This window comes from Schizosaccharomyces osmophilus, chromosome 1 (genome assembly GCF_027921745.1).
Source record: "Schizosaccharomyces osmophilus chromosome 1, complete sequence".
Taxonomy (NCBI): domain Eukaryota; kingdom Fungi; phylum Ascomycota; class Schizosaccharomycetes; order Schizosaccharomycetales; family Schizosaccharomycetaceae; genus Schizosaccharomyces; species Schizosaccharomyces osmophilus.
Window position 1 is genome coordinate 5,309,538 of NC_079238.1, and position 18,630 is coordinate 5,328,167.

At 38.8% G+C, this 18,630-nt stretch overlaps 9 protein-coding genes and 2 non-coding genes across 11 annotated transcripts; 3 read left to right on the forward strand and 8 right to left on the reverse strand.

Moving 5' to 3' along the window:
* Positions 1-163: 163 nt before the first annotated feature.
* Positions 164-1,146, reverse strand: met8 (siroheme synthase Met8; the record flags this gene model as incomplete). Its single annotated transcript, XM_056181199.1, has 2 exons — positions 164-920; positions 1,112-1,146. 2 exons carry the CDS (start codon positions 1,144-1,146, stop codon positions 164-166), a joined length of 792 nt encoding a protein of 263 aa, XP_056034901.1.
* Positions 1,147-1,442: 296 nt separating this feature from the next.
* Positions 1,443-3,254, reverse strand: csi2 (mitotic chromosome segregation protein Csi2; the record flags this gene model as incomplete). Its single annotated transcript, XM_056181200.1, has 1 exon — positions 1,443-3,254. One exon carries the CDS (start codon positions 3,252-3,254, stop codon positions 1,443-1,445), a length of 1,812 nt encoding a protein of 603 aa, XP_056034910.1.
* Positions 3,255-3,843: 589 nt separating this feature from the next.
* On the reverse strand, positions 3,844-5,439 carry ade4 (amidophosphoribosyltransferase Ade4; the record flags this gene model as incomplete). Its single annotated transcript, XM_056181201.1, has 1 exon — positions 3,844-5,439. The coding sequence occupies one exon, from the start codon at positions 5,437-5,439 to the stop codon at positions 3,844-3,846; it is 1,596 nt and encodes a 531-aa protein (XP_056034909.1).
* A 264-nt stretch (positions 5,440-5,703) lies between these two features.
* snoR58 lies at positions 5,704-5,780 on the reverse strand. The gene has a single exon (XR_008803690.1). It is a non-coding gene; the product is annotated as a small nucleolar RNA snR58 (predicted) (small nucleolar RNA).
* A 1,147-nt stretch (positions 5,781-6,927) lies between these two features.
* On the forward strand, positions 6,928-8,548 carry tif223 (translation initiation factor eIF2B gamma subunit; the record flags this gene model as incomplete). The annotated part of the gene is made up of 5 exons (XM_056181202.1): positions 6,928-7,079; positions 7,154-7,424; positions 7,477-7,918; positions 7,978-8,111; positions 8,174-8,548. 5 exons carry the CDS (start codon positions 6,928-6,930, stop codon positions 8,546-8,548), a joined length of 1,374 nt encoding a protein of 457 aa, XP_056037256.1.
* A 375-nt stretch (positions 8,549-8,923) lies between these two features.
* On the reverse strand, positions 8,924-8,944 carry snoU24. Its single transcript, XR_008803691.1, has one exon. It is a non-coding gene; the product is annotated as a small nucleolar RNA U24 (small nucleolar RNA).
* A 542-nt stretch (positions 8,945-9,486) lies between these two features.
* spt20 (SAGA complex subunit Spt20) lies at positions 9,487-11,164 on the reverse strand (the record flags this gene model as incomplete). Its single annotated transcript, XM_056181203.1, has 3 exons — positions 9,487-9,779; positions 9,829-10,896; positions 11,011-11,164. 3 exons carry the CDS (start codon positions 11,162-11,164, stop codon positions 9,487-9,489), a joined length of 1,515 nt encoding a protein of 504 aa, XP_056037257.1.
* A 727-nt stretch (positions 11,165-11,891) lies between these two features.
* On the forward strand, positions 11,892-12,866 carry dsc4 (Golgi Dsc E3 ligase complex subunit Dsc4; the record flags this gene model as incomplete). Its single annotated transcript, XM_056181204.1, has 3 exons — positions 11,892-11,992; positions 12,071-12,113; positions 12,177-12,866. The coding sequence occupies 3 exons, from the start codon at positions 11,892-11,894 to the stop codon at positions 12,864-12,866; spliced, it is 834 nt and encodes a 277-aa protein (XP_056037258.1).
* A 689-nt stretch (positions 12,867-13,555) lies between these two features.
* new13 (conserved fungal protein of unknown function) lies at positions 13,556-13,870 on the reverse strand (the record flags this gene model as incomplete). The annotated part of the gene is made up of 2 exons (XM_056181205.1): positions 13,556-13,618; positions 13,661-13,870. The coding sequence occupies 2 exons, from the start codon at positions 13,868-13,870 to the stop codon at positions 13,556-13,558; spliced, it is 273 nt and encodes a 90-aa protein (XP_056037259.1).
* Positions 13,871-14,230: 360 nt separating this feature from the next.
* Positions 14,231-15,079, reverse strand: fet5 (putative GTPase with a role in RNA polymerase localization; the record flags this gene model as incomplete). Its single annotated transcript, XM_056181206.1, has 1 exon — positions 14,231-15,079. The coding sequence occupies one exon, from the start codon at positions 15,077-15,079 to the stop codon at positions 14,231-14,233; it is 849 nt and encodes a 282-aa protein (XP_056037260.1).
* Positions 15,080-15,807: 728 nt separating this feature from the next.
* On the forward strand, positions 15,808-17,874 carry usp104 (U1 snRNP-associated protein Usp104; the record flags this gene model as incomplete). The annotated part of the gene is made up of 1 exon (XM_056181207.1): positions 15,808-17,874. The coding sequence occupies one exon, from the start codon at positions 15,808-15,810 to the stop codon at positions 17,872-17,874; it is 2,067 nt and encodes a 688-aa protein (XP_056037261.1).
* Between the last annotated feature and the right edge of the window lie 756 nt (positions 17,875-18,630).

The following is an 18,630-nucleotide window of genomic DNA, read 5'->3' on the forward strand; positions in this document are numbered from 1 at the left end:
ATATTAAAATAAACCTTTTTGATGGTTCTTAGTAACAGTAATAGAATTGATTAACCTCGAACTTTGTAAACCAAGCAAGTGATAAAAGATTACGAATATTCAATTCATTGAAATCTTTCATTCAAAAACTCATCAAACCAAAACAATATTAGATGAATAAATCTCAGTGTTTAAAATATTTTGCAAAAATTAAACCTCCGGCCAAAAGAACAGTGGTTGCCCAAACGTAGTTCTCAAGAACGTTGGGTGGTGCACTCGTCAATTCCTTGAATGTAGGGACGGAAGACGGAAAATGGCACAACAATTTGCCCATTTGCTCTTCTTTTAGAGATCCCAGTTCATTCAAGGACCATTTTTCACAAAGGCGAATCATCCACCTCATGCGTTTTCTTCCCTGTTCCGGCGTAGGTGCTATTTCTCTGAGCTTTTGTCTTAAAAGTCCGGTCTGAGTAATAGCGGCGGATACATCGTTTGGAAGAGTGTTTCGAATATGATCTCGGATGATAGTAGCAAGCTTAGGCCCTTTTCCATTTGTGCTAACCATGATTTGAAGGGGTCCTTCTCGAATTTCTGCGCCAAAATAGAAGTCGCATTCTGGTGGAATATCAGCTGCATTGATGGGTACTCGTTTCGACTGGCATAACTTATAAATTTGAGTAGACAGAGAAGGATCATCAACCGCCGATAAAACCATAGCTATATCCTCTGTAATGTCATCTGGAGAGAATTCTCGATTTCTCCATTCCACCTGTTTTTCATGGATGCGAAACGCTACTTCTTTACAGAGACCGCTCTCAGGACTGACAACAATTGGGATTCCATCAGCGTTTAAAACATGATTAATTCTGCCAGAAGCAACCACGCCGCCGCCAATTACTAAGACCTTTTTACCTTGTATACGCCAAGCTAGAATCAATGACCTTTATAAAAGTTAGTGTAACTGCCAAGAAAAGGAAAAACGTAATAAATACTACAACGAATTGAAAAACAGAGTATCGTGGATAGTATTTTATTGAAGAAAGTTTGGAAGATTGTTACCAGAATGAAGGTTCCCTGAGAAGCAAGCAACGTTTGAATTCCTTCAAAATCTTCCAAATAGTTCTATACATACCCTCCGGGCTGAATTGCTGGGAATTCAGAAGACATCCTGAGGAAATGAACAGGTAAGTATTGGGTAGGTAGTGATACGCGTAATAAAGATACTGGGTCACTGGAAGTTGGGCGTAAAAATAATTATGTTTTAATAGCTGCTAGTTCTTCTATAATCTAAGTTAAGAGATAAAAGAGGCTTTAAATATATGGTATGCGTATCAGTTATAAAAGATTAAAGAGAATGCAAAAACACTGCATTCAGGAAGAAACAAAAACGGGCATTAAGCATCTCATGAAGTTTTCAAATTATGAAAAAGGTGTAGAAATAGTAAAAGAAAGGTATTGAATTTTTATAGGTTTGCTTCCTTTCCATGAACGCCAACATGGTACAAGCAAAGAGAGTCGGATAGTTCTTTAGATGAAGATGCTTGTATGACAAAGCTTTTATAATATAGTTGAGTTATTCGATCTGGGTTCTCAGAATAATCAGATAGGTGAAACACCGTTGAAATGGTTGATAACATTGAAGGAATTGGTATTTCTCCAAGTAGTAGAAGAGATTCTTGGTTTTTCAATGTTTCATTGGCATTGGTGTGTTTATCCAGTAGTCCAAATATTCGCAACTTTTCAGGGAACTTTGAAAAGTCTCCATGGACAGGCTGTAACAAAGAGATATGACTGATATGTATAGGCTTTGAAACTTCGATAGCAACTTGTACAAGGGATCCAGTCGAACACCAGCAACTGTCAATATTATCGGTTAATAACACAGCAGGTACATTTGTTGTTTTGCTCCAGTATTCTTTAAAAATCTCGGAAATTGTTGGTTTCGGAAATGTCCATGCATAATCGATGCATGCTCCCACAGCTTTCAAGGCGAAGTTTGGTTGACTGGCCATTGAACTTCTTAAGCGGTTGAGTGTTTGTTCTGCATATCTTCTTGACAGATCCTTCCGATGCTCGAAAGAATTATTTAGTGAAATAGATTCAAAGGTTTTTATTATGTCTTTTCGAGCGTCATCCAAATCTTTCGTAAGGTTTGTTAGATCGTCATGAGAAACGAATTTCGTAAGAGTGGATGGCTGATTCTCCAAATGATTGCTTTTATTATGTTCCTTAGGCTTTGTCGAATGATGCTCAAACTCAGCTTCTGATGCTGTTGCTATCCCCTTAGGATATACCAGGCCTAGTAGTACATGTTGAGTATTTAATATATCTGGCAATAGACGCGTATAGTTTAAAATTAAGGAAACAAAGTCCAGCTCTACGTCTCTTAATATCAGAGTATGATAGATCGTGTCGTATGGCTCAAAGTTGTTCACATAAAGTGCCATATCATTGACCATCCTTGAACACTGATGCAAAGAAGATACTTTTTGATAAAGCGCTTGAGTATTGGCTTCCAACAAGTCCAATTTGGAATTTCCCAAACTTAAAACATCTTTCGCGCATAGAAGGTTGTAATTGCTCTCTAGCTCTGTTGTATTTTGAACAATCGCTTTGAAAAGTAAAGAAAAATCTTCAAACCTTGGGTCAACCGAGCCGCCGTCAAGTCGACTAAAGTTATTAACTAATGCATCAATTGGTTGGAGAAATAAGGGAAAAGAAATAGCCGTACATAGCAGTTTATGTAGTTTTGGGTAATCACGGTACATATTATAAGAGATAATCACAGATTCTTTCGAAAACGGAGAACCAGGAGGCTGAAAGCCGGGCTTCCATATAGCAGTAAACCGATGAGTATAATCAATAATCAAGTGGATGATCCGGAGTCGTATAGGTTCGTAATCTTGCGTCAGAAAAAGAAATGGAAATATTAAAAACAGAAAAGTGATGAAAGTGATCCGTTTACGATAGAGGACCAAGAATCTAAAAATCAAGTAACTTCTCCATAGCGCCCATCCAAGGAGGCGAAGATAATAAATGCAATGAAAAAAGGCATTTCGAAGGAGAGTTTCATTCACCGTATGCTCATATCTTTTTCCTCTTATTCTTCGCTTTGCTGTTCTCCCATTTTGTTTGTGGGACCTAACAAATGGTTTCCTGGAGTTACCATTTGAATGATCGGATGCATCATTATGCAAATAGTTTCCAATTATTTCATGACCTCCATCCGAGACAGGCTTAGTGGTTTCTGAAACAGGTATAGAGGTTTTGCTCATAATCTTCGTTGAAAACTTACCTAAGCACTTAATTCCTGCTAATCAAGGTACACTAACTGAAAATGAAAGTCCAAAACTTTTTAGTAATTGAAGTATTTGTTATTAAGCCATAGAAAAACCTTTGTACACTTAGAGTCAGAAGTATGCTTCAAAACGAAATGCCAGACAAAGTTCGAGATTAGAAATCGACTAGCTTTGTCTCATATCATGGACTGTTGGTTACACGGTTTTATAATAGAAAAAAATATGAAACGAAATGACTCGGGACTTTAACAACATAAAACAGCCAACAGCTGCAGTCTTATATTACAGTGAGTAAGAAAATACGTCTAACAGCCTCGTATTAGCAAGTCGAATGGTCATACATTATATTATTTAAATAATCTTTATTTCAAGCATTAATATTAAAAAATTATAAAATCAAAATTATAAAACGAGGGAGCGTTAAAAAATTATGGAAACTCTTGAGCATTAGCTGCTTAAATTCTAAATATGTCGATAAGTATAATAGAGGGGATTTAAGCAAGTGAGGTCCAATATTAAGAGAATCCGTTATCTAAAGGTATCCAAAAAATGGGTTTTTTAAAAATTAGTTAAGGGAAGCATCAGAATGCGTGTTATGCAAGGAAATGTCGTCAGGGGCTTCGCGCTCTTCATCTTCAGCAAAACTGTTCTTGCGAGCGCGGTTGTTGACCATACGCATATGTTCAAGATGAACAAGGTACTCTGTACTGGCGCCGGTAGTATATTCACCAGTGAATAAACCAAGTTCAAAGTCTGAAACATTCTCTGTAGTACAGGAAGCCACCAAATCTTCCAAAGATTGGTAAATAACACCATCAGCCCCAATGGACTCGGCAACTTCGGATTCGGTCTTTCCATAGGCAATCAAGTCTTTGCAATCAGCGAGATCAATGCCATACACGTGAGGATGAGTGATCATGGGTGCGCAACTGGCGAGGTATACATTCTTAGCACCAGATTCACGAGCCATTTGAACAATTTCTCGGGAGGTGGTTCCTCGAACGATACTATCGTCTATAATCAAAACATTTTTGTTGAAGAATTCCTGAAGCTGAACGTTCAATTTACGGCGCACGGATTTGCGACGAATTTGCTGGCCGGGCATAATAAAAGTACGTCCAATATAGCGGTTTTTAATGAATGCTTCAACATAGGGCAGCTCCGCTGTTTGTGCAAGTTGCAAAGCACTGGTACGAGCGGAATCGGGTACAGGAATGACAGCATCAATCTTGCTAGCATAATCTTCGCCAAAGCGCTTCATAATGTTGTAGGCCAACTTCTCACCCATGTTAAGTCGAGATTGATAAACGGAAAGGCCATCAATGACAGAGTCCGGACGAGAGAAATAGACGTATTCAAAGATATCAGGTCGGAAGCGCTTGCATGGGACAATTTGACGACTAAAGAGAGTAGGACCTCTTTGACCCGACAAAAGGTCATCGCGATCAGGGCGACGAATGAAAACACATTCGCCAGGACGAATGTCACGAAAATTGCGGAATCCAAATTGAGTCAAAACAACGCTTTCGCTAGCAAGCATATAGTCTTTCCCATGAGGGGTATCGCGTTCGCCGATAACCAAAGGACGAATACCATTAGGATCCCGGAAACCAAGAACGCCAAAACCGGCAATCATGGCAACACATGCATAGCCACCATTCACTCTATCGTAGACGTTACGAAGAGCTTCAAATATATCATTTTCATTAATACGATATTTATCCATACGTTGAAGCTCGTAGGCAAACATGTTCAACAAAAGCTCGGAATCTGAATCTGTATTGACGTGGCGATGAGCTTCCTTGTCCAAGAAACGGCGTAAATCGGGTCCGTTAATCAGATTACCGTTATGACCCATAACTATACCGTAAGGAGAGTTCACGTAAAATGGTTGGGCTTCAGAATTGGCACAGCTTCCAGCAGTCGGGTAACGCACATGACCGATACCCATACTACCGACGAGCTGACGAAGCTGTGATTGATGGAACACATCGGAAACCATGCCCGATCCCTTACATTGATAAAGACGACCCTTATTACCAGCAGTAACTATACCAGCGGCATCTTGACCACGATGCTGCAAACTGTAAAGACCCTCATAGATTTCAGGACAAGCCTGACCATGTCGGTCAGCCAACATTAAGGCTAAAATACCGCACATTTTGACTAAAAATATGGTTAGACACATTCATAAAAGACGATAAATTGAAGCAAGCAAACGTTCACTTAATCACGAGAAGGTGTCAGAGAACATGGGGCAAACCCTGAACTGTAGAGTTAAGTGTGTCCATAAAAAAAAGAGATAATAAAAATGTAGAATTCTATCGCCATTCATCGCCCTCTTCACCTAATATGAAAGGGATGAACACGAAACGAAATTCCTCTTTTCAGATATTCATGAAACAAAAATATCAATCCCAGTTTACCTCAGAAAGTCCAAGTGCTACATGATATGAATTTCAGAAGTCTAGCATCTAAAATTAAGTGGAAATCATCATAGGCAAACATTCTCTTGGCACACAAGAAAGGCTCCTCGCTTTCGTTTGATTATTCGCTTTTTTTTTTACTTACATTAGAGTACTATAAAGGACAAATTGTCTTTACAGCTTTCACTGGTTTAACCTCCTTACTTTGGTGTTTGGTTAAGGGTAAGTTAAAATTTGCCAGTACCGAAATAAGTAACTTTTCGCGCTGAGAGACATTTTTATCAGACATTATCTCGTTGTCACGAGTACAGATGAAGAAGATAAAATGAAAGAAATAAAAATAAAAAAGGAAGAAAAATTTGTAGAATTTGTTGTAAGACCTATAGAACGAACCCCAGAATAATTTCTAAACATTGTACTATGAAGATCAGCATTCATTAAATCAAAGATATATAAAAAAGTATATACGTATTGAAGTAGGTACGATCATGATGAACATAGCAAAAGGTCGTCTCTCAGGCTGGTTTCGATTGTGATGGATAAAATAGAAGAAAAAATATGTTCCTTCAATATTAACTCTCGCCGACTAAAGATTCGTTGAATGAGTCATCTGTTTCTATGCCTTATTGAGCTGTGTACGAATCTAATCTGCTGCAATGTTTGTTTCTTGGACATAAAAGAAGCAAATTTTCATTGGGCCAATCGAGCTGAAACTATGCGAGTCGTTTGAAAATAGAATGCTTCAGTTCTTGCCTCCTGTTGTGTCTTGTTCCATCCCAAGTCTTCTTGCTCCCCTTGCCGTGTGGAATTTCCAGCTGTACTAGGTTTGTGTTGTCAATTTGCAGACTTCTTCATGCATGTATACCAAGCCATTGTATCGAAAAGCATTATTATATTTATGGGGTAGAATCAACCAAATGAATGTATTTCAAAACAAATCAAAGAGTGAATAGACCTCCATTCTCGTTGCTTTTGCAAAATGGGTTTGTTTATCAACGATACGGTTCCAGCATGCTAAAGTATTTACGGAAGTGGGTTCTTGGACACTATTTACTTACCATAGGCAGAGTGCTTTAAGACACAGCATTTCTCTATATTATTGTTGAATTCGGCAAGTTTCTTTTTTTTTAATTCATATTTTTCTCTTTTTGTCTTTTTCAGAATTTGCGTTTCCCTGGGTTCCATAGGATAAATTTTCTTGGCAAAAAAAAGACTTGACCACGATGTCAATATTGTATGAACCGACCGCATTGCCTCTAGCAAACACTCCTACAATGTTTAATACTGTTCCCGGAAGCAAAGCTCGTCCAAGCTCTCAATCGCAGTCGATTCCAGTGGAATTTCAAGCAGTGCTCTTTGCTGGCTTTGGTAACAGGTGGGTATATAAACCAACAAAAGAAGGGACTTTCTTTCAAATCTTAAATAACTGATACTAACGGACGGTTTTAGTTTATATCCATTGACCGGCAATGATTCCTTGCCAAAAGCTCTACTTCCTGTTGGCAATAAGCCCATGCTTCATTATCCCTTGTACTGGTTAGAAGCAGCTGGGTTCAGCTCTGTTATCATCATTTGCATGGAAGAAGCCGAGGCTCACATCAGCTCTTGGTTACGCTCTGGTTACGACGGCCATTTAAGAGTGCATGTGGAAGCTCCTACTGTGATGGACGACTCCATGGGTTCTGCCGATGCTCTTCGTGCTGTGTCCCATTTGATCAAGGTATATACTTTTATTTCTCTTTTTGCAAGCCATTATTAACATTTGATTGAAGACTGATTTCGTTTGTCTAAGTTGCGACAGCATCACTGATTTGCAACCTTATATGGTTTTAGATCGCTTTCGTTTGAATGACCCTTCTGCGCTCATCGTGTATAGCCATGTATTAAAGCATGAACACATTACAAACCAATCTAAGGAGATTACTGAGAAGCATTTAATTGGCGTTGAAGAATCGTCCCAGAGATTGTTATATGCCAAAAGCTCAGCTGATATTGGAGGAGATTTGTCCCTTCGAATGTCCTTATTATGGAAGCATCCTAATATTACCCTTCACACAAACCTCGGTGACTCTCATATATATGTTTTCAAACATTGGATCATTGATCTCATCCGGGAAAAGGAAAACATTTCCTCCATTAGCAGTGATTTAATTCCTTATTTGGTGAAATGCCAATACCAAAGACCGTTTGCCATCCGGGAAGATATTAACAAATGTAAGTTTCCATATTCGTGTTGACCCCTTTTTTTCATGATCATGATATTAACGGTTTAGACTTGCAAAACTCTGCAGATGAAGATTATGAAGATATTTCTAATGAGTTACTTATCAATACCTTTATTGCAAAGGAAGAATATCTTTGCGCTCGTGCAAATAATTTGCCCAATTACTTCGAACTCAACAGATGCGTATGTAAATTAAAATACTCCGTCTATACGACAGAAGGAAGCTTAGACTGACCGATTTTTAGATTGCTAAATTGACGCCTGATCCTCGTCTCATCGATGTCAATGTTTCTGAAAGAGCTCTCGTCGGAGCTGATTGCATGGTCAATGAGGGTACTGCCATCTGCGATAATAGCAACATTAAAAAGAGTATCATCGGAAGAAATTGTTCCATTGGTAAAGGCGTTGTCGTCAGCAATTCCATTCTTATGGACAACATTGTCGTGGAGGACGGTGTTCGCTTAGATTGTTGTATTGTTGCTTCTGGAGCCAGCATCGGTCAACGATCCAAGCTTCGAGAATGCGAAATTGGCGTCAATCATAATGTCGAGGCCAAACGTACCGCTAGAGGTGAACGGTTAGTAGACATGGAAAAGATTGAAACGGACGACGACAAATAAAATGGCAATATGGTAGATATTAATTGGGTTTACTTTTTTGGGTGTTACTTTTATTCTATTGATCAACCTAGTCGAAAGTCAATAAAATATAGTTTCAAGTACTAAGCGCTAGAAAGCTTCCATTTTCCTTTCCCTTTTTTACACAATTTATCTTTCTCAATTCAATTTTGCACTGTAACGCGGTTCATTCATTCATCTGACCTACTGTATCCTACTCCATTCTATTCTTCTCTCTTCTAATCCCAATTTTATACCCTACATGCTCTAAATTTAGGTTAGCAAATCATTCCGAATAAATAAGAAAATGAAAAAGCATTGACAATTCAAGAAACACTCAGAGATCTTGGTGTATTAGCAAAAAAATCATAAACAAATTCATGAGCAAATATTTCATCACCATGTTCCGAAATCGCAAACTACTTTTTCATCAAGCAATAAAAAACATACACCTTGAAACCAGTAAAGAAACAGAAGCCGATTCATATATACATCCTGAGCGATGTCGTCCTAAAAGAGACAGTTAATACATATTCTTTTTTATAAAGAAAGAAATCACTGAAAATATCAGAAGAGTATTGCTCGCATGTCGATGGAGCCCATTGGGATCAGGCGAGATCCCGAGCTTACCCACCTCTCAATCGCAAATTATTTCATCACAATATTCCAGCAATTTAGAATTCAATAAAATAAAAAAACATACCTCTTAAAAGAGAATCCAATTCTCAGACCCTGGACTGAATCATATTTTCCTATTCTTTACACTAGTGAATGGTTGAGAGAAAAAGGGAAGCGCTCGATTGGAAAATTTATAGCACAAAATCATCATAAAGATATATACATTCATTATTTTGTAGGCTAAAATTAAAATATATACAATTAAATACAAATTAATTTTTGTGTATTTTCTTCGTAGAGCATGGAAATCGCTAAACAGCATGTCATGGTCGTTCAGCTTTCATTTGCTGCTGCTGTTGTTGCTGTAATTGAAGTTGTTGTAGGTGTATGTTCCTAGCAACTGTCATTATAGTGGGTAAATCAGTTCCAGCTACAGCTGCCTGCTGATTCAGTAATTCTGTGATTTGTTCGCGACTCATTCCCCGTGCCTTCATTTGAGCAGCTTTTTGCTGAAAGAGAATAGCTAACTGTCGAATACGATTCATATCCATGACTTGCTCCCGCTTGACGGCAGGAGGATCTGCTGGTGTTGGACCAGTGGAAGAAGGAAAGGGGCCTAAACGAAAATTCATTAGCGATTTCGAAAAGAAAAAAGAGAAACATACCAGTAGGTGCTTTTTGTGTCATCGAGGGAGGAATAGTCGCTGGAAGCGCTTGCTTTGGCATGGATGGCTGAACAGGAGGAATATGTATATTAGGGGGAGGTGCTTGACGCTGAGTTTTCGGCGTTGATCTTCTCTGTTTCAATTGTTGTTGTAGTTGTTGCTGCTGTTGCTGTTGTTGCAACTGCTGTCTAGCAAGCTGAGATGTAGGGGCTTCCTGTCGCGTCGCTTGTTGCTGTTGCTGCTGCAATTGCTGACGTTGCTGCAGAATGGCACGCTTTCTGCGGACATTTTCTATGAATTGTAGTCTTTGGAAAGTAGGTTGGAAATCGTGATTCCTTTGGTCATCCATAAGCAAAAGCAAGTTTTCTTTTTCAAGTCGTTCGGCTTCTTCGCCGGCAAGTTGAGCAGATCCTTGCTGGCGCTTTCTTTTCAATGGTGGAGGAGCATCAGCCAGCTCATTTAATACATGGATCATTTGTGGCTTCGAGGCAGCTGGAGTTAAAATCAGTGGCGGCTCGGAAGCAACCAAGATTTTGGACTCCAGATCCAGAATGTTATCATCTGATAACTGTCCAGCCAAACTTTCGTTCAGCAAGCACAAATCCTGGTAAAGTGTCTCCGGTGTAGGACGCAGCACGGTGTAATGGACTGGTGGAGACGAGGATGCTTGTGTGGAAGCAGGCATGGCAGGCTGCATAGCTGTTTCTGCATTTGTTGCATTTTTTGGTAGGTAAGAAGGAGAAGGCGGAGGAGGCGGAGCTTTTAAAGATGAGGCTGTGGTGGAAGATTGTGATTGACTCGAATCGTTGGAGGTGCTATGTCGATGATCGACGATTCGAACAGTTAAGCAACCATCGTAAAACTTTATATTTGAGTTTTGAAACACTTCAAGACAATCCGGTGGTATCAATTCCATTCGTATGTAATGTAGGATAGTCTTCACCGGCCCATTGTACGTGAATGCTCCATCTTGTTGTTCAAACCGAAAATGATACTTGTGAATATGCAATACCAAACTTGGTTCTTCATTTTGATATTTTTTTCTAATTTCTTCGGATTTTCTGGGAACTAGGTTTATTCGCATCAGTAATTGCCATTGTGGTTTCAATTGTGTTCACGTCCAACCAAAACAATTCGACAGATATCATCGTTTATTTTGGTTGTTTATCTCATTATACTTACCATTCAATGAATCCAAATAAGGTGTCAACTTAGTTAAAGGCTCAATTTCTGAGGATCTTTCCTTTTGTTTATCATACGTCTTCAATTCTTCATCTCCGTATTCGTGACCCTGAAACCTATACCAAAATTGTTTTCCCTTCTTTTCTTCATCCATTGCCTTCACATAAAATTACTTTACAAGAACAACCGGCGAAGTATCCTCATGCCAAAGAATTTGGCAAACAGCAACACTACATCTGCTTGGTACTACCTGGGATATAGTGAAGTAAACCGTGGGGAGTTATTCCAAAGTAACGTGGTAGTATATACTCGCGTATATTACTATAACGCGTCCTTACACACTGCGTATATTATTGCACCGAACTGGTACACAAACTTTTTATCCTTTCTTTTAATGTATTCAAGTGACATACGGTAAAGTACATAAACGATTATGCTCCGCCTTCTCAAAATGCCTGTCCTTGGCATTAGTGTAAGATAAAAACATTGCAAATGCCAATTGTCTGTCAAAAAGCCAATGAATTGAGTATATAAAAGTTGCTTTAATAGGTGATAGTAGAGCTTTTTGTGGATCTACATAAACTTTTCTTACCGGCTTGTCGGATTCGTAAAGGAGAGATTGATCAAGTTTGCACCTTGGCTCGCAGAATTTATTGAGACGATTGAGACGCATCAAAGGTGTTGCTAAATACTAGTAGTCCAAGATTGGTGGCTGCTTTATCTTTGGAATCGTTTAGTGCAATCGGTGGATTTGGGAATTGTACTTTATTTGAGCATTCTATCAATTGCTGTTGTTGTTACTAGTTTCTCTTTGTAGAATTGCAATTTTTGAAGACCTTTTTCGTTGCAAGTGCGCGGAGACAGACGGATTCTTTATAAAGATGAATACGATCGTGCTTGACCATCGGGGAGAGTTTCTAAGCTTCTTTCGATGTCTCGATATGCTTTGCTATGCTATCATAATTCAGCAGTATTATCAAGAGTAAGTACTTTTCCGTCAAGAATTCTCAAAAATGAGACTATTAGTAATTCAAGAATGACCAGCTACTTACACGATCAGTCCTGTAATCTTCCTCTTACTATTTAAAATATTTGTGCAACTGGTATGTATTGGACCAACGACTTAGGTCGCTATGAATTTTTTTTCCCTTACTAATGATTTTTAGAGTTACCTAACTCCAAAACCATTTTTGCAATTTTCGTCGTTTCCTCTGTTTTACCCTTTATTGATCAGTTTTGCCATATCGTTATTCTCCCGATTCCTCTTTAGTCTTCCTATTCCTGGGGAAAGTTTAGATGGGTACTTGTATGGAGGCTCAATTATTAATTTCATTGGAGAGAAGGCTGTTTCTTCTTATTCTTCCTTGATTTTATCTGACTTCTTTTTATTTCTCCTTCAAATATTTATGGCCCTAGCATTGGTATCTGTAAACCAAAAGGATCTCAGGGCCTTCCTTAACCGAAATTCAGATGGAACAGACCGGCCACCATTAGGGCAAGCTCCTTCTGTAGAACGCGACAGCGACCGGAATGAACAGCAATCTCTGGACGATGGACAAAGACATACACTGTTACGGAATCAAACCGAGGTGGAACGCCAGCAGTTATTTACTAGATTTTCTCAATCGATTCGCAGTCTGCGAAACGGAATGTCCGCTTATCCTTTTGCAAACTCGATTCCGTTAGCTAGGTCGAGTGCTGGTTGTTCTATAGTTCCTACCATCGAAATAAAAAAGAGTGACTGGAAGCATTTATTTTGGAAGGTAGACCCTCTTTCAGAATTTTCTTCCTTGAACGCCTCTCAAGGAAACGACTCAGCCCATCTAGCCTCGTTCCCTTCTGCAAGCAACTCTTGATGCTAAATCATGTGTATTAGAAAATCTTGACTTAGAGTCTATGTTGTCGAACGATGTAAACTTTGCGTTATGAACCGTATTTTTCCGTACAGCTTTAAAGTCATGACCTGGTATAATCTTTATAGACATTTTATGAGACAATAGAAAAAGTTTACTACCTGGTACTAAGAAGATGATAGAATAATAAACGTAATTGACAGAAGATAAAAAATTACTGTTAATTTGCCGTTTGTCAATTACAACTTTTAAAACCGCCAACAAGTATAAAAATCAGTCCCAAATATAACAGAACCAAATTGAAGCCGGTGCGAATGAAATAATATGTGAAATTTGATGCTTTCTCGATTCTATCCGATTTATTGCTTGGCATGAATCTGGATTCCTTGGAACAAACTGTCAGATACACCCTTAGGATGCATTGAACGGCTTTTACGGGATCAAATAGTATGGCATTTTCCTTTGTTTTTCAATGCAATGAGACTTCTTGTGCGATGCCTTTTGCATGTAATCATCAACGTTAAGAAAACATGCTAGTTTAATAGCACCAATTGTTAGTCCCCAAGCATGAGCAGAGAGATAAAAAGAAAGAAGCTCATCTTTACTGACTGCCGACTCTTGTCTCTTTCTTTCGAACGTAAAGCATACGCTGTCGTTTTCGTCCAAACAAATGGGTTTCGTCCTTATCAAAACTAATAAAACGTAGTCTTAGGAAGGCGTGTTTTCGTTTTTTCTTTGTGGATTTCACTTCTTTTCTAATGTTTATGTTAGCAAGCAATGACTATCTATCAACATACTTCTGCTGCTAACCTAGCAGCCTCGGCAGGTGGTAAATCAGCAGTATTAGAGACAACGGGTGATTCTGCTAATTTACTTCCAGAATTCGTTATAGCTCTAGGTGGTTTTTGCACATGGCTATGTATTGGTTTCTCTAATCTCGAGGGTTGCTGAACCTCTACGCCTGGTTTTTTAGGTTCCTTTTGGCAAATCGACAAAATTTGACCCATTTTTGAATTGCAATGGCTTTTTTTTGTAATTACTATGCTGCTTGCGGACAAAACGTTGGTGAAGTGATATATTCGTTTGTTTACCCGAAAGAGAACCTGGCGTAAAAACATTTTTTCACAAAAAGAACGATAGCTCTATCAGTGTAAACCCGGTAAGAATACAAATGCTTAATTTAAATTTCCCTTTTTTGAAGATACAATTTTACAATCAAAAGGGAAACAACAAACTTTCAAGTTCAGAAATGGACCAAGCTACAACTCTCACTTGAAGAAATAAACAAAAAAGAAAAACCATTACATTTATATAAGTAGCAAAAAAACAATTCCTAAACCCAATTGAACCCATTTTTATCAACTCTCCTATTCATCATCCATGCCTGCTGTCCCTGGTTCAATATCGTCTGGTTCAATTCCATCGGGATCACGAGGCTCTTGATCCTCATGCCATTGCGTAGCATCGTCAATATAACTAAGAACTTTTTCTACACTTTCCTCATTATGGCTTTCTAAGGGGATAAAGTTTACCATATTAAAGTCATCAATCAACTGCACGATACATTGATTCAACTCGTGAAATTTGGGATTCATTTTTTCATTAATTTCACCAACCAACAAGAGAGGATCCGTATTCAAAAACCGTTTCAGGTCAGCACGGCTAATACTGCTATTGTCCTTTAGTAAATCCATTTTACTGAGCAAGTTGAGGTGGGGAATTTCGAGCATAACCATAGCACTCATAGCACTAAGGACACCGGCGAAAAATTTGGCTCGGTCAACTAGGAACTGACTTTCCAGCAGATACAGTGCACATGGTCGATAATTCAAGGTCATTTGTAAGTGTCTTATCAATGTCGGCAAAATAGGTACATGAGTGTACAATTCAATTTGTCCCGGCATATCAAAAATTAAATAGTCCTCATCATAGTCACCCAGCTCTTCGTTCAACCAATCCAAATTTTCCATCAAGAATTCAAAGCAGTAAATCAAACCACCGTTAGGTCCGTAGTCCAATTCATCCATTACATCTTCCAAACTAATCAAGTCGCGAATGTCGACTGTAGGCTCCCAGTCAAAGTTTTCTGCAGCTGGATCCAGATTCACCAAATGACACGACCGTCCGATGCTTTTCATATACGAGATCAGAGACCCGCAAAACGTACTTTTTCCGCTACTCGCCACACCACACGCAAAAGCAGCTACTTTAACCATTCTTCCTATTTAGCTGTCGAATGTTGGAAAAATACGCGCTTCCAACTTTTCGCATCTGAGAAGGTCATAACCCATAACCTAATTGTCGTTGCAGTGCGGTATTTACGTTACTGCAGTTTAATTCACTTCGGGCGCCTTTAAAAGGAGAAAGAACAAAGTAAACCGAGTTTGGTCTCTCTTGAGTGTGCATAAAAAAAGGAATAAAAGATTCCTTAAGCTTTCTTTTTCTTCTTTTCATCTTCTGTTTGTGAACCTTTTAAAGAGCTTCCCTAAGGATATCACGTATTTTACGCTTGTAATATGATATCGTTAATAAATATCATAGTAATAACTCCTAGAAGGGATTACAAGAAAAGAGCAAATCGAACGAACAGGACCCTTTTTAGATCCAAAGTATATTTCATTTGATGAATTCTTCTCCTTTAGCATCTTTTGCTGGTCTTATGATAGTCTTTCGGTGGACGACTTATCTGTACTTAGTAGAGTGTTAAAGTGTTACGAAAGAGAGATGTTTCCTTTTGGCAATCTAAACGCGTTCTTTTAGATAAAGACTTTATTATTTTCTAATTTGCACTATTAATTTCTTTCAATTCAACAATTGACTTATTACAAGGAAAGACAATCCAATGCCGTTTAACGCACTTTAGTGTGCATGAACATTGACTACACCCTCACTTCCTTACCAGACCCAACTTCCCTGAAAAAGGGAATTGCTTGTTAAAAGGAAAATGTCTGCTCCTCCCTGGCAACAAGTATCGCAAGATGAAGAAGAAGGATCAATAGAGTATTCGACAAAGTCGCAGGAGGCGACGGAGCCGGTTTCTGACTGGCATGAAGTGAAAACCGAGGATGGTCGTGTATACTATTATGACTCAATATCTAGGAAGAGTGTATGGGAAAAGCCAGAGGAACTCATGAACGAGTTTGAACGAAAACTGTCAAAATTGGCTTGGAAAGAGTACACCACGGCTGATGGAAAGCAGTATTGGTATAATGTAAATACTCGTGAATCTGTCTGGGAAATTCCCGAAGAATTTAGAAAAGCGATCGCCGAGGAGACACTTCCAAAAACTAAACAGACTTTGCCTCCGGCTCATCATAAACAAGAAGCACGTCCTGAACCGTATCCAGAGTCCGAGGCCCAGTCAGCGAGACCTGACAGAGAACAGGCAACACCTTCCAAAGATGCAAGTTCTCGAAAGCGTGCTCCAAATTTTGTACCTTCTAAAGAAAAGCGTCAACGACGTGGAGATCACCGTGAAGAGGATTTTGATACCTATGAGGCCGCTGAGCGAGCTTTTTTCAGATTTCTGGATTCGTTCAATGTTACCCCGAGCTGGACTTGGGAGAAAGCAGTTCATGAATTATGTACTGAAAAAGGATATTATGTGATTAAAAACCCTTGGGAACGGAAATGCGCTTTTGATGCTTATATTATGAATTATTTGACGGAGCAGAGTGATAGAGAAAAAAATCGAATTTTGACACTTCGAAAAGACTTTTTTGGTCTTTTGAAATCAAGAAATGACATCCGCTCATACACTTTTTGGAGAACCGTTAAATCGCTGTTGGCTGATCAACCTGCTTTTTTGGCTGCTCCCACCGAGTTTGAGCGACAGTTGTTGTTTTTCGAATACAGACAAAAGTTAAAGGAAGATGATGAAAAGCAACAAAAAGATAATAGAAAAGCAGCTTTCGATGATTTTTGTGTCCTTTTGAGCAAGTTGGAATTGGATCCTTACACGAGGTGGAACACGGCTCAAGAAAAGTTTGAAAGTGATCCCCGCTATCAAAAGAATCCAAATATGAAAAATTTATCACATTTAGAAGCTCTCACGGCTTATGAGAGTCACATAAAACAGCTTGAACGCCAGTACATTATGGAAAAGCAAAGACTAAAGAAAGAGAAGTATAGAACTGAAAGGAAGAATCGTGATGCTTTCCGAATCCTTTTGCTTCGTCTTCGTCAGGAAAAGAAGATAAACTTACGCACGAAATGGAAAGAAATATTCCCCCTTTTTAAAGATGATCCTAGATATCTGAATATGCTTGGCCAGCCTGGATCCACTCCTTTAGACCTTTTTTGGGACAATATTATTGAGTTGGAAAATGATTTCCGGGAAAAGCGAAATGTTGTTTTGGATTGTCTTCAGCTATTGAAACTAAAAGTTGAAGAAGATTCTGATATTTCATTATTTGTCCAACGTGTTATGCAAGGCTTAAAAGAAAACAATATGGATGAGTCTGTTACAGAAGATATTGTTCTGGAGGTTATTTTTCGTATAAAAGAAAAGATTGCACATCGTAAAGCTGATGAAAAGAAAGCTGACGAGCGTCGGATTCGACGGAAAATTGATAACCTTCGAAGTGCCATCAAATATATAGAACCCCCTGTTCCTCTCACTGCTACGTATGAAGAAATGAGGCCTGTTTTGTCTGCATTGCCTGAATTTTCTGCCATAGACTCGGAAGAATATCGTGCTGCCGCCTTTGATAAATACATTCGTAGGCAAAGAGAAAAAACAACATCAGAAAAGCCGATTAGAGCAAGGAGAGGCTATTATGATGAAGCTGAAGATGGTACACGTGGTGGCTACTCGTCTGGGGCTCGCGTGTATGAGACGAAGCCGTCCTTAGACTATGACGAGGATTACCCAATGAAGTCTGACCAACACGTTGGGCCTTCTGGCCCGGTTCAGCCTTCGAGTCGGAATGATTTTAACTTCTTACAGTCAAATGCTCCTCCTGCGTCTGGCATGGATGGAGAATCAAGTGAGGAAGGTGAAATCCACTAATTATGAGTTTGTATTATAGTCCTGACGCATATAAAATCATATTTCATCAATAATTTAATAAACCTCCTCCTTATAGTAACCGTTCTGTAGTGTGAACTCTTCGCTAGCAGTCGTAATTTCGCCTACCCTTCACCAAGCACCTACAAAAATTGTTTTCACTAGAAAACAGCTTAAGGCTCTATAGTAGCTATTCTACTACTATAGGTGGTTGAATTTAAAACGTGTATGTTAATAAATTATTTTATCTTGGAGATTCTGTCTGTTGTTCTTCTTTTTGTTTCGTCGATCGCCATACTATGAAAACACCGAATTCAATTGCAATTTACCGTATAATAAGACAATTTGACTACAAGAATTTGAATCTATGAGTTGGCAATTATCTTATTTGCATAAAAGTATTGCATTAAGCTATGCTGATACTTGCTATCGACTACCCTTGAGCTTAAAGGCTGCTGGTCTTTAAGAGAGTCAGACATGTCGCCTCTCGATAGCATGTATCCTGTGAAGTGTTTTGTATACCTCTTTTGGGCTTCGATGCTTCTTTTTTTTATTCTTGGTTTTTTGGTTTGCGCGATTGTCGAAAACTTAAAAAGCGTGCGTACTCGTACGCTTCTGCAAAGATAGTATTGAACTGACGTATCTTTTTTGTTAAAAAAAAAAATCTATAATCTCTGTTGCTTAACCAAACTAACTAAGCATATAGCTGTTATGAGACAAAGTGCCTGAGCACTCCAAACTAGATTGAGGTTTTTGGCC